This window comes from Pelophylax lessonae (assembly GCF_965119305.1).
Source record: "Pelophylax lessonae genome assembly, chromosome: 5".
NCBI lineage: Eukaryota > Metazoa > Chordata > Amphibia > Anura > Ranidae > Pelophylax > Pelophylax lessonae.
The window spans coordinates 321,776,185-321,791,010 of record NC_138772.1 but is presented as its reverse complement, the minus strand read 5'-3'; the positions used below and the strand labels follow the sequence as shown (position 1 = coordinate 321,791,010).

Genomic DNA, 14,826 nt, shown 5'->3' with positions numbered 1-14,826 from the left:
AGGCTGACTGGATATGGGATACACCACTGTTTTGCCAAAAGTCTCATGGACCCTGAAGTCAATATGAACACAAGCATCATGCACAACTTCTATGCCAACTATTTTGCTATGGCAGGAATTACGCTTGCATCATGCCTGGCAATGTGCCCCGTTGTTGGATTTTTAGGAAGGAGAGGAGGATTGCTTCTATTCATGATTTTAACTGCCCTTGCGTCTCTTCTTCAGCTAGGACTTCTGAATTGTAAGTTACATGTTAGTTGTCAGTTATGCATGTAGTAAGTAAAAAAAAAAATAAAACTGTGTAACAGAAATGCAACACTAATTATTCGAAATATAAAATAAAGGATGCGCTAACTTCACTACAGAGCAGCACCTAGAACTCCCTGAACTGAGGGAGAGAAAACATAAAGTGTATATGTGCTAGTGCGGATTTTAAACGGCTTATAACACGCGCCGGCGTATAACACGCACCTCAATATTTGGAGAGAAATTTCAGGAAAAAAGCTTAAATTTAAAACAAACAGCTTTGAACTTAGAACATTTTTTTTTCTCACTAGTGCCCATGAATGCAGCCTCATCAGCAGTGTCCATACTGTATATCAGCAGTGTCCATACTATATATGTAGCCGCCTCAGCAGTGTCCATACTGTATATCAGCAGTGTCCATACTGTATATGCAGCCTCGCAAGCGCAGTGTCAATATATGCAGCCTCGCAATCGCCATTGCAACTATCTGAATCTGTTTTTAAAAAAGGCAGGAAGCAGCGACGAGAGCAGAAGGGGCGGGCCGGCCGAGGAGAAGGAAGGACGAGCTGTCATAAGAGCAGAAGGGGACGGGCCGGGCCGAGGAGAAGGGCGAACGAGCGAGCGCAGTCATCGGAAGTCCCGCCTCCTCTGCCGAGACGTGTGACGTCTGTCATAGGCGGGACTTACGATGACTGCGCTCGCTCGTTCTCCCTTCTCATCGGCCTGGCCCGCCCCCTTTTACTCTTATGACAGCTCGTCCTTCCTTCTCCTCGGCCGGCCCGCCCCTTCTGCTCTCGGCGCTGCTTCCTGACCTTTTTTTTTTTTTAATATCGGTGTATAACACGCACTGCTGCTTTTTCCTCCATTTTTAGGAGAAAAAAGTGCGTGTTATACTCTGATAAATACGGTAATTATATACAAACATGAATCAAAAAGAATGGTGCAAAATCCATCTAACCGTATGCAATAAATTAAAAGAGAAAATATTGCAAAGTGCTAAAGTGCATGAGACTTATTATCTCTTAAACAACAGTGCATTACCCTTAAAAACTCTTTATTACTGGTAAAATAATTGCACTTACAGTTTAGATTAAAAAGTTCCAGCGTAAGCTATAATGCTCGGCCACCTGCAGGGCAGACCGCGCCAAAGTGACGATGCGGCTTCTCCAAACGACGCGTTTCCCCTTGGAAGGCGTCAACTGGGATTGGAGGATTTCATACATTGGGTCTATTTCTCCTATTGAGCTCCTGACACATATGGTGATTATAAATGCCTTTCTGGTAAGCTACCACCTGATTTTTTTGTGTGGACACCTGGGGGTTGCATGCAGCATTGAATACCGCATATGGTGTGAATCTAACCAGCATCTATCCATTTGAGCTGTTATAAGATTCTACACTTTAAGGACTCTGAGATCTTTTTGAATGCACCTTTAAATAAGACACATCTTATTATATGTGAGATGGACTGTATCTCATTGTGGTCCAGACACTTGTAGTGTCATAGGACTATTATCACTGGTGTCACTGACATTTTTTAAGCACCTAATCACTATGCACTTTTGTGTTTCAGATACATGCATTGTCATAATATTTTAATCACTGTTTAAAGCGGAGTTCCAGGCAAACAAAAATTTTTAAGCTAAAAATACGCCCGGGACAGTCAGGGCTAGTGCATTTAAGCAACGATAGCCTCTGAACTGTCCCCTGTTTCACTTACCTTTTAGAAGAAATACTTACCTTGAAAATGTCTTGTCCAGCGCTGCCATCTCAGGTGTGGGCAGCTGAAGCCAGGGCGTCCCTCTTCGTGTCCTCTTCGGTGACGTCAGAGTCCCAGAATGCCCTGCTCGTCACTTCCAGGGCAGGCGCGTCATCCCTGAACAGCTTTTGGGCATGCCCAGAAGCTGTTCAGCAGGGAATGACACGCCTGCACCGGAAGTGACGAGTGACACCGGTGCAGGCGCATTGACTCCTGGGATTGATGACACTCATCTCCCAGGAGTCAATGCAAGGAGGAAGTGACGTCATGGGCCGTGTCCGCAGAGGGAGAAAGAGGAAGGAAGGTGGGTATATTTTCATTAAAAACAAGGTAAGCAAAACAAAAAAAAAAGAATTTAATTATCCAATTCTTTTTCAGGTTTTTTTAAAGCAAGTGGATGGTGCAAAGATAATTTTTAGGGTGGAACTCCGCTTTAAGAGATAAGTCTCATGCACTTTAGCACTTTGCAATATTTTCTCTTTTAATTTATTGCATAAGTTTAGATGGATTTTGCACCATTCTTTTTGATTTATGTTTGTATATAATTATATAGTTTTACTTAAAACACTAATTATTATATCATATCTATTCTTCTGTAGATCTGTTTTTAATGCAGATCCATTCTATGCTCAGAGAGTATAATGTAGCAGGGTTCAGAGGCTTGTGTTAAGGCTGAATACCACATATTGATGTGTTTGGAGATTAAATATTGTGTTTCTCAGTGCTATGATAATCTGCATAAAACCAGGTCGACAGTGGAATTTTGTCAGCTGTAACATGGGATGGGGATGTTTGCATAGTACCAGTGTTAAGTGACTAACCTATAAAGAAAATCTGTGGATAAAAGCAAAGCAAACATCTAACATCCCCACAAGGTGACAAAAATCACGTGCTGTTATTACGTACCTATTACTGCCACCAGGAGCTCCTGCTTTCAGGTATTGAAGGCTAGGTACAAGCCCTTCTCTTATTTAACAATGCGATGCCCAGGGCCAGAATGACCTATCAGCAAAAGTAGTAATTATCACGTAGGGGGCACACCTATTCTTATGCATGAGGTTAGTTTGTCACTTTGGATTTATGCACAGGCTCACATTAAATAAGTTCATCTTTCATAACAAGAATGATGTGAAAATAACACATATAAATGTGAAACACAAGCAGCGCAAATATAAACAATGAGTGAAAATGATTAATAAGTATAAAATATATAAAAAAGGTACTCCTATAAATGGGAGTAAAATAACAGTGTCCAAAACTATTATCCTTGTGATATAGTGCACAGTGCAAAAAATAGGTAGAATAAAATATGTGAGTCCAAAAATAAATGTGATATATGTGACTTAAAATATGAATCACCGCAAATCACCACCACCACTGTGTGACATCAATCTCCACTCCCAGATGGACACTCACCACATATTAAAGCCCCCCATTCCATGGTTGGGCGAAAGCACTAACAAGTAGAGCGGGATGTAGAATCCTCTAGGTGGGCTTAATCCTTTCCTGCCCTCTCCTCTAATAGTCACTCAGACTCAGCTCCTCACCATCTTCCAGCTCGCTGTAATATCACGTGACTGGGGGGGGGGGGGGGGGGTTCCCAGATCTAGAGCCACTCACTGCTGCACAAGCACATCACGAGCAGTGCCTAGCCTGTGAATCACCATTCATAGGGAAATCATGCACAGGCTTGGCGCTGCTGGTGATGTGCTAGTGCAGTGAGTGGCTCTAGATCCGGGAACCCCCTCCCCATCACGTGATATTACAATGGGCTGGAAGATGCTGAGGAGCTGAGTCTGAGTGACTATAGAGGAGAGGGCAGGAAAAGATTAGGGCCCACCTAGAGGATTCTATATCCCGCTCGCCCAACCATGCGAATGGGGGGCATTAATATGTGATGAGTGTCCATCTGATGGGAGTGGAGATTGATGTCACACAGTGGTGGTGGTGGTGATTTGCAGTGATTCATAATATTTTCATTCATGGAACTCACATACATCCAATTTATTTTTGGACTCACATATTTTACTCTACCTTTTTTTTGGACTGTGCACTATATCACGAGGATAATAGTTTTGGACACTGTTATTTTACTCCCATGTATAGGAGTATCTTTTTAATATATTTTATATTTAATAATCATTTTCACTTGCGCTGCTGGTGTTTCACATGTATATTGGTTATTTTCACTTTATTCTTATTTTCGTTTTATTGAAGTAGCGGCATTTACTTGTGTTATTTCAGTCTTAGCACGAGAGATTTGCACTATATTTAGTTTATACTTCTTTCATAACATGTTACACCCAAATCCAGGTTGGTAACATGCAGCACCCGCACCTCTCGCCCCTTCCAGGGCCCCTTTTGTGACAGCAGGCCAAAAATGTTTCCCCAGCGCCCACTGTCACAATTTAAGAAAAATGCAGCCCACCCAACTGCTTCATTTATTTATAGAGTTCTGTGAATGGGAGAACTACAAATACCACCTGATGAGCACTCTAGGTTATTAATTGATTCTTCCTGCTATTCTGTAGCTGCTTGAGATTGCATCTGTGATCTGCTGACCACAGGTGCAATGCTTTACAGGCTCCTAATAAAAAACAAAAATAATAATTAATGCACATTTTCTGCAAAAAGATATGGGTTTATTTAATTTTTTAAAAAGGGGAACTTCTCTTTTAAAGAGTTTATAAGCAAATGTCCACAACACTAATAAAGGACAATTTGGTAATGTGTCAAATAACTTACCTCTATGTTTTTGGACTGTGGGAGGGAACCAGAGGATTTGGAGGCAACCCACATCATTGTGTCAATGGTCCAGCACCAGAAGTTGCAAGAGTGTTAATCACTTTGCTACTGCTGAGAAAGTATTTAAGCACTCTTCTGCTTTTTTTATTTATTTATTAGGCACTTATTTTTTAGGAGGTTGTAGTGTTGAGCTGATGCAATAACATATATTTGAAAATGAATTGCTGTATTTGTAACTGTCAAAATCTTAACATGAAAAGGATTTTATTGTCATGGGAAAATCTTCTTAATTTAAAAAAGAGAATAAATATAATGTGACTTAAATCCTTTTAAGCCATTCTTACTTTTAAGGGCCATAATATCAGACGGCATTGGATGGTTCAATAGAAACTGTCTGTACGGCAGCCGGTCCGACAGAGGCCGGTCATTTGGCCGGCTTCTGTTAAAGGGGCATGACCGAAAAAGATCTGCCAATCGGCATCTGATGAGTGCTCTCAGCAATGATTTAGTGGGGGAGATCGCTGTACTAATATCGCAAAGTTAGTACAGCTGCTCCTCCTAAACTCTGGGTTGAACGAAAAGAAATAATAGTGTCTGGGCTTAAAGGAAAAAACATAGCGAGGGGAATTTCCTAAGATTAGAGCAGCTGTAAATGGCAACCAATCAGTTTCTAGCTTGCTTTTTTGACTTGAACAAGCTGAAGCTAGAAGCTAATTGTGCTATGCAGTGCTGCTCCATATTCTTTCTGCTCCAGTTTTAGTAGATATCCCCAGTGTATTTTTAGTAAGGACTTATTATATGCATTAATATTGAAGTGTTTACCCTTAAGTAATTTTTATATACGACTTTTACATTTTTACATGCTTACATTTCTATATTTTCATTATTGTATTAAATATAGAAATGTGCAGATCATCAAGATGGCTTAAAGGGCATTAGTCAGCATTATCAAATTGCATGTTATTATTATTTTTTTTTTTTTAATGGCTTCTTTCTTGCCATGAATAAAGAACTGCTGCTTCCCAACACCTTGCCTGTTCTGTCAGGTGCCTGGCCTTAAGCTGGATATATACAGTATATACTGGTAGAAATGTAAATTAAAAGTACATTTATGGCAGTGCTTTTATCTCTGTGACCACCCTATCTATGAATAAACCAGTAAACAATTGTGTCATCAATTCATATGTGTTTCAAACAAATTGATATGCATCCATCAATATATTACAATGCATATTACTACAAAAATCATGTGAACTCAAAACTCCTAAATCATTATAAAGTGTCCCGTGCTCCACCATACATCAAATACAGTGCCTCATGCTCCAACAGGGTGCATTTAAAATATTTCCGCATCAGAAGTGAAATGTTCCCAGATGTGGAGTAGAAATCTTTCTAGTAGTGATGGTCTCTTTAATAATAAAAAGCATACTATTTTCTTGCACATAAACCTGCCCGTTCCCTTGTTAACTATGACTCATGGCAGTGTACAGCTACAGAATCCTCTCCATTTCTGCATGTGTACTTCCATTCCAATTACATTCTATCTTTGGCTTCAGGATTCATTAAGGGAGTCACTTCTGTCAAAGATATTTAATCTGAATGTAATTACATTTCTATGCAAACTGTTAAGTTGTTTTAGGGTGATTGCACAATTTGATTAGATTCACTGATTTATTTATTTTTTGCTTCTTCTTTTTTTTCCTTGCAACGCTTTCTTCGGTGATAAGTGATTGGAAAATATACTCAACGTCCTGATACAGGTATGACATTTATTTTGAAATTCTTCCTTGCTGAGCAGAATATTTCTGATAATGTAATACTTACAAGGCCTTAGAGTAAAGGCCCCTTTCACACAAGCGGACCGTTCATATCCGCCTGTCTGTTTTTCAGGCTGATCTGAACGGATGCCCCATGCATCTCTGTGGGGCATCGGATATCAGCGGAGACATGTCCGCTGACATCTGATCCGTCAAATCCGGACGGATGGAAACCCTGTTTTCCACCCGTCTGGCGGATCGGATCGGATGAAAATGGACAGATGGTCCGTTCTCATCCTATTCCCCCATAGAGAAGAATGGGGACCTGACAGCTCTGTCTCCGCACACAGCACGGAGACAGAGCTGCCATCCGCATGCTCAGCGGGGGATCACCGTATCGATCCCCCGCTGAGAAAAAGTCAGCCGATGTACTACCGTGTGAGAAAGAGGCCTTAATCTGTTGCTAAAATAAAATGGGCAATAAACATTCCCCTGCAAATAAAATAAAAAAATACCTCTCCTACCGCCGAAAACAGCTGTAATGCAGGGAAATCAACACTTGAAGAATCCGGCACCAATTTTTATTGTCTACTGTTGTGCTCGGTGGTTTCTCCTTCCGGCCCTTACATCTCTACTGTGTCTTGCAAGGGTTGGCAGGAGGAACCACAATGTACAGTGGAATACCTGCATTCTGACATGCCCAAATGAGTGGAATTCTAAAAGGTTTTCAGGGTGTTATTCACTTCTTTGTTGGGGGGCTCATGTATTGCCTATTTTATATCCGAGTTTGATTGTACGAGCTCCTCTAAATTTGCCCACAACTATGTAGTGTGAAAGCCTACTATACTTTGTGTATATTGAACAGATTCTTTAGGTAGACCCTAATGTGAGAAAAGTTTAATTCCGATTGTAATTTGTGAGCAGTTTACTAATCTGACATCACCACTAAACGAAATCTGAACACCAAATTACTTCTTGTTCTGCAAACTTGTTACCGGCAGCAACCATGCCGAATTCTCACTTTGAAACTCTTTTAAAAATCCGTGATCTCTCATAAACCAGTAATCGATTAATCTGGTGATTGTGCTAGATGAGACATATGTACAGATATTGGAATCTTTTTGTGTAAAAATACCATGATAAAAAGTCAAACTTCTAATTGAGATTTACATTATTATTACGGTATGGTATAATACTTTTATTTCTTTAGGTATGAGCGAAACTGTGAAAAATAAATTCTCCATCGTATTCTCAATCATTGGGATGTTTTCGTCTCATGCTGTTGGAAGTTTAAGCGTCTTTTTCTGCTCAGAAATCACCCCCACAGTAATCAGGTATGGATTTTATGGTACACACATTTATTTCAGAGCAAATTGTGCTTGGTAATTTAAGGATCTAATTTTCTTTAAGAGAATAAACCGTGACAGGTTCTACGTTTTTTTTAAATTTGCTTTCCCTGATTTTTATTTTTTTCTTTAAAATTTTGTAAATCCATTGTAACCCTTCTAGCACTGCAGAAGGTCATTTGTTTGAGACCTTTTTGCTTCTAAATTATTTGGTGTGTGCTTGTTGAGAAGGAGGAAGAGGTTATGTGGGTCACAAGATGGTGATGCCACAAGCTGTCCTAACACAAGATATGGGTAATTATTTTCAGAGCAGTAAATGTCATTGCGAAGGAGTCTTGATATGTGACTGATCGTATCTCTGCTGCCGAAAATACAGTTGTGCTCATAAGTTTACATACCCTGGCAAAATATATTATGGCAGGAGGCGAGCATATGACCATACAGAGGGCTTGGATAGCCCTGGACTACAGGTCCATATATTTGGATAGATGTACATAGAGCCCCTTGTTACCTGCCTGAGGTACTGTTCAATCTAAGTAGAGGTCATTTAGGACAAGGTTGGGGATATACTCCCTACTAACTACACAGAAAAAGGTCCCTTGAGCTTGGCTTAAGTTGTTGCAATATAATACACTAGATTGATTGGATCTGGGGGTGAACGCACATATGGATGAACAAACCTAGGAAGAGGATACCTATTCGCTGAGGGGTCACTATACCCCAAGAGGCTTAAGTGGAGTCGTACTTAGAAGCCTTGACCTTGATGACACAGTTGGGATCTAATATATCAGATTATATGCAAGAAACTTCTATTTGATGCCTATACAATATATATATGGTGAACACGGAGATATTATCTTCCAAACAGCCTATGCATCGCTATAGCCCTGTCGCCTAACACAAGTCACTGTTCAAAAAGGAAACACTCGGTCTGTTATGGTCTCTCAGGCCCTGAGGAAGCCATAAGCGAAACGCGTCGGCTTGCTGGGGACCTACCGTGACCGAATTCAGCTTTGAGACCCATCATCTACCTACACAGGCTTTGTTGTTCGTTCTAATCCCCTGTGGGATTTGTTTCTATTTAAACAGTGATGTTAGAATTTGGTTTTAACAACTTTGTATGTTATTTCGGTGCTATTATACATGCATGGTAACCCATGCTTGTTTTTTGTTTTTTACTTTCTATAATAAAATGTATTTTTTGATTTTATAATTGGTTTTGGTTTCTGATCCTTCTACTCCCACTGGCCCGCAAAGCCCCGCCTTTTCTATCCCAATGTTCTCCACTAATCTTCAACAGGGGTAAGGGCCTATCTCACACGGCATTTTTTGTTTACATAAATTATTTGGTGTGTGCTTGTTGAGAAGGAGGAAGAGGTTATGTGGGTCACAAGATGGTGATGCCACAAGCTGTCCTAACACAAGATATGGGTAATTATTTTCAGAGCAGTAAATGTCATTGCGAAGGAGTCTTGATATGTGACTGATCGTATCTCTGCTGCCGAAAATACAGTTGTGCTCATAAGTTTACATACCCTGGCAGAATTTATGATTTCTTGGCCATTTTACATGAGAATATGAATGATAACACAAACACTTTTCTTTCACTCATAGTTAGTGTTTGGCTGAAGCCATTTATTATCAGTCAAATGTGTTTACTCTTTTTAAATCATAATGATAACAGAAACTACCCAAATGGCCCTGATCAAAAGTTTACATACCCTGGTGATTTTGGTCTGATAACATGCACACAAGTTGGCAAAAATGGGTTTGAATGGCTATTAAAGGTAACCATCCTCATCTGTGTTCTGTTTGCTTGTAATTAGTGTGTGTATATAAAAGGTCAATGAGTTTCTGGACTCCTGACAGACCCTTGCATCTTTCATCCAGTGCTGCACTGACGTTTCTGAGTCATGGGGAAAGCAAAATAATTGTCAAAGGATCTGCGGGAAAAGGTAGTTGAACTGTATAAAACAGGAAAGGGATATAAAAAGATATCCAAAGGATTGCGAATGCCAATCAGCAGTGTTCAAACTGTAATCAAGAAGTGGAAAATGAGAGGTTCTGTTGAAACCAAACCACTTTCAGGTAGATTAACTAAAATTTCAACCACAACTGCAAGGAAAATTGTTCGGGATGCAAAGAAAAACCCACAAATAACTTCAAGTGAATACCCCCATTCACGCCATTAGGGGCACTGTATATGATTTAATTTATATTTTCTAAGGTAGCGCCAACACCAATCGTCACACTCTATTTTAGCACTTTTCACCTTTACACTTAAGGTTTGATTGGGGCAGCTTACACCTTTTTTTCGTTTTCACCCTCCCACCATATATTACAGTCCGTAGCGCTGGTCACACTTTCGGTGTGGCTGTTTCAAGATGCACAATAAGGAGGCACTTAAAGAAAGATAGGCTGCATGGTCAAGTCGCTAGAAGAAAGTCATTACTATGCAAATGCCACAAAGTATCCCACTTACAATATGCCAAACAGCACAGAGACAAGCCTCAAACCTTCTGGCACAAATTCGTTTGGAGTGATGAGTCCAAAATTGAGCTTTTAGGCCACAACCATAAACGCTACATTTGGAGAGGAGTCAACAAGGCCTATGATGAAAGGTACACCATTCCTACTGTGAAACACGGAGGTGGATCGCTGATGTTTTGGGGATGTGTGAGCTACAAAGGCACAGGAAATTTGGTCAGAAGTGATGGCAAGATGAATGCAGTATGTTATCAAAAGATACTGGAGGAAAATTTGCATTCATCAGCCCGGAAGTTGCGCATGGGACGTACTTGGACATTTCAACATGACAATGATCCTAAACACAAGGCCAAGTCGACCTGTCATTGGCTACAGAAAAATAAAGTGAAGGTTCTGGAGTGGCCATCCCAGTCTCCTGACCTCATTCTCATTGAGCCACTCTGGGGAGATCTCAAATGTGCAGTTCATGCAAGACAGCCCAAGAATTTACAGGAACTGGAGGCTTTTTGCCAGGAAGAATGGGCAGCTTTACCATCTGAGGAGATAAAAACACTCAAAAAAAAAAAAAAAAAAACACTCATCCACAAATACCAGAAAATACTTAAAGCTGTCACTTATGGTAAAGGAGGCAATACACGGTATTAAGAACTGGGGTATGTAAATTTTTGATCAGGGTCATTTGGGTAGTTTCGGTTATTATGATTTAAAAAGAGTAAACACAGTTGATTGATAATAAATGGCTTCAGCCAAACACTAACCATGAGTGAAGGAAAGTTTTGTTTTATTATTCATATTCTCTGAAAAATAGCCAAGAAATCATAAATTCTGCCAGGGTATGTAAACTTATGAGCACAACTGTATATCACTACAGGGCATAGTTCTTTTAGAGTGTAGCTGTCTTCTATGTGCATTACAGAGGTTGTTTTAACCACTTTTGTTCCTGCACCTGTATATCCTTTATCTACCAGAGTACTTTTTACATTTCAGCTATGGGCCTATTGATTTAGCAAAATCTTTGTCATTGGTTTAAAGTGGTTGTAAAGGCAGAAGTTTTTTTGCCCTAATTCATTCTCTGCATGTGATCAGTTTCTCCCCAGTTCCCCCTAAATACGTACCTGAGCCCAATCTTGATCCAGCGCTTTGCCGAGAGCAGCAGCAATGCTCTCTCTCTCTCTCTCCTCAATGGACATGGAGGCGGCAGCGGGAGCCATTTTTTCCTGCTGCTGGCAATCAAATCCTCTGAGAACTGAGAGGGGAGGGCGGGTCCAAGCTTCACTTTGTGTGTTAATGGACACGCATAGCCCAGCTCGGGAGCAAGCCCACAGTAGTGCCCCCATTGCAAGCAACTTGCTATGAGGGCACTCAGAAGGAAGGAGGGCAGACGAAGGACCCCAGAAGAGGAGGTTTAGGACTGCTCTGTGAAAAAACATTACACAGAGTAGGTAAGTATAAAATATTTATTATTAAAAAAAAAAAAAAAAGTCTTTAAAAATCACTTTAAGAAGTACACCCAAGGTATAGTACAACGACATGGTTGAATCTTCAGGAACTTGACCCTAATAAGGCATTTTAGGGAACACATCACTGCTTAGTCCCTGACTAGTGAAGTACAGTGCATCTGGAAAGTATTCACAGCGCTTCACTTTTTCCACATTTTGTTATGTTACAGCCTAATTCCAAAATGGATTAAATTCATTATTTTCCTCAAAATTCTACAAACCGTACCCCATAATGACAACGTGAAAGAAGTTAGTTTGAAATCTTTGCTAATTTATTAAAAATAAAAAATGTTTAAAAATCACAGGTACAGAAGTATTCAAATACCTTTGTTAAATACTTTGTTGAAGCACCTTTGGCACCAATTACAGCCTCAAGTCTTTTTGAGTATGATGCTACAAGCCTTGCACACCTATTTTTGGGCAGGTTCTCCCATTCTTCTTTGCAGGACCTCTCAAACTCCATCAGGTTGGATGGGGAGCGTCGGGGCACAGCCATTTTCAGATTTCTCCAGGGATGTTCAATCAGGTTCAAGTCTGGGCTCTGGCTGGGCCACTCAAGGACATTCACAGAGTTATCCCGTAGCCAGTCCTTTGTTTTCTTGGCTGTGTGCTTAGGGTCGTTGTCCTGTTGGAAGATGAACCTTGACCCCAGTCTAAGTTCCAGAGCACTCTGGAGCAGGTTTTCATCAAGCACATCTCTGTACAATGCTGCATTCATCTTTCCCTCGATCTTGACTAGTCTCCCAGATGAGAAACATCCCCACAGCATTATGCTGCCACCACAATGCTACACTGTAGAGATGGTATTGGCCAGGTGATGAGTGGTGCCTGGTTTCCTCTAAACATGACGCTTGCCATTCAGGCCAAAGAGTAAAATCTTTGTTTTATCAGTCCAGAGAATGTTGTTTCTCATGGTCTGAGGGTCCCTCAGGTGCCTTTTGGTAACATCCAGACGGGCTGTCATGTGCCTTTTACTGAGCAGTGGCTTCCATCTGGCCACTCTACCATACAGGCCTGATTGGTGGAGTGCTACAGAGATGGTTGTTCTTCTGGAAGGAAACAGAGAAAAACTAGAGCCCTGTCAGAGTGACCATCGGGTTCTTGGTCACCTCCCTGACTAAGGCCCTTCTCTTGATCGCTCAGTTTGGAGGGGCGGCTCGCTCTAGTAAGAGTCCTGGTGATTCCAAACTTCCTCCATTTATGGATGATGGAGGCCACTGTGCTCATTGGAACATTCAATGTTCCAGAAATGTTTTGGTACCTATCCCCAGATCTGTGCCTTGATACATTCCTGTCTCGGAGGTCTATGGACAATTCCCTGGACTTGATGGCTTGGTTTGTTTTCTGACATGCACTATTAACTGTGGGATTTTATATAGACAGGTGTGTGTCTTTCCAAATCATGTCCAGTCAACTGAATTTACCACAGGTGGACTCCAATCAAGTTGTAAAAACATCTCAAGGATGATCAGTGGAAACAGGATGCACCTGTCTGAGCTCAATTTTGAGTGCCATGGTAAAGGCTGTGAATACTTACAGTATGTACATGTGATTTTTTTCGTTTTTTATTTTTAATACATTTGCAAAGATTTCAAACAAACTTTTTTCAAGTAGTTATTATGGGGTAGTTTTGTAGAATTTTGAGAAAAATAATGAATTTAATCCATTTTGGAAAAAGGCCATACCATACTGAAATGTGGAAGAATTGAAGCAATGTGAATACTTTCCAGATGCACTGTATACATGGAGGCAGTTTAGCATGTATACATGCAGCCTTCTGTAACTTAACTATTATTCTATAGCAGGAACTACTTTGCTGCAAATGCCACACTTCAGGTAAGGATACTCTGTAGTGAATACATACAGAGGCTGCCATTGTGGATAAAAATTGGTCTCTGGCTGGATTCAGGACTTTCTAAAGCTGGCCATACACTGATTCAATTTTGGCTGGTTTCTAAAGAATTTGTTGAAATTTGAGCTGTGGGTGGCCTTTTCAACACCCTTACCGCCTGATATTCTTTCATCTGAAAAGCATACCTCTTTGCATACTACAGTATTCCTGAATCTTAATTAAAAAGAAAAGTGCAAGTGACTGCGGATAAAATGACAGGCTTATTTTTTCATAATCTTTATAGTCATGTTGTGTAATGTCAACTAAGCTTACTACTTAAAGCAAACATTAGGTGTAATATAATTGCCTAATCCATGCTGACAGCAGGCATCTCCATATGCTTGAGCGTCATCGGGTTCATTATCCTTTTAAATGCCCTAGGTGCCCCGACTGTACAGGCAATCTTATCAGCACAATATTGACCTAGTTTCCGAGTTTAAGTATCTGTCCCAGCCTCTCCTGCATCATAAGCTTTATTATCATCCTATCGCTATAATGGGCTTCTTAACCAAGACTATGAAGGGTCAAGGCCAGCTGCTCAAACAAGAAAGCTTGATTTGTAATGTTAAATTCAGATTGCTTGTGGATTCAGGGCAACCAGTGTACCAAAATGGATAAGAAACCTGATTTTGAGGCATCTGGAGGTAGATTATGTACTTTTATTGCACTCCAGTTTTGCTTTAGAAAAAGAACATCCATGATCTTACCAATAATTCGGCCTGCACTACCATAGCCTGCCAGAGATCTCCTGACTAACCCCGTGTAGCATGCATCCATTTGGCTTCTAGTACACATTAGAGCTGGATTACAGGCCTTCCCACCACCAGCCTCATACAGCTAGTACTGTATTGGACTGTAGAGGTCCTAACAATGTTTTGTGTATTTTTCTTGTTTTGTTTTTGTGTGGACAGGCAATCAAACCCCAAGTCAACCTACTATCTGACTATCAGATCATATGTATCTGCGAAAATTATAAATACAACCACTTTCCCTTGCTGTCAATGCATATGCTTGGAGGATTGGGTAGCAGTAGAAAATATTTGCATGCAGTTACCGCCAAAAGGAAGTTCCAACAAACTGCTTGTTGGCTTTCTAT

At 40.5% G+C, this 14,826-nt stretch overlaps 1 protein-coding gene across 1 annotated transcript in view; it reads left to right on the top strand.

Annotated features, from left to right (window-relative positions):
• The window catches only part of SLC22A23 (solute carrier family 22 member 23), a 273,316-nt gene that overhangs the window by 241,780 nt on the left and 16,710 nt on the right, over positions 1 to 14,826 (top strand). The window contains exons 7-9 of the mRNA XM_082258072.1: positions 3 to 241; positions 6,478 to 6,510; positions 7,718 to 7,841. Coding sequence (XP_082114198.1) covers positions 3 to 241; positions 6,478 to 6,510; positions 7,718 to 7,841 — 396 coding nt within the window. The remainder of the gene's footprint in view (positions 1 to 2; positions 242 to 6,477; positions 6,511 to 7,717; positions 7,842 to 14,826) is intronic.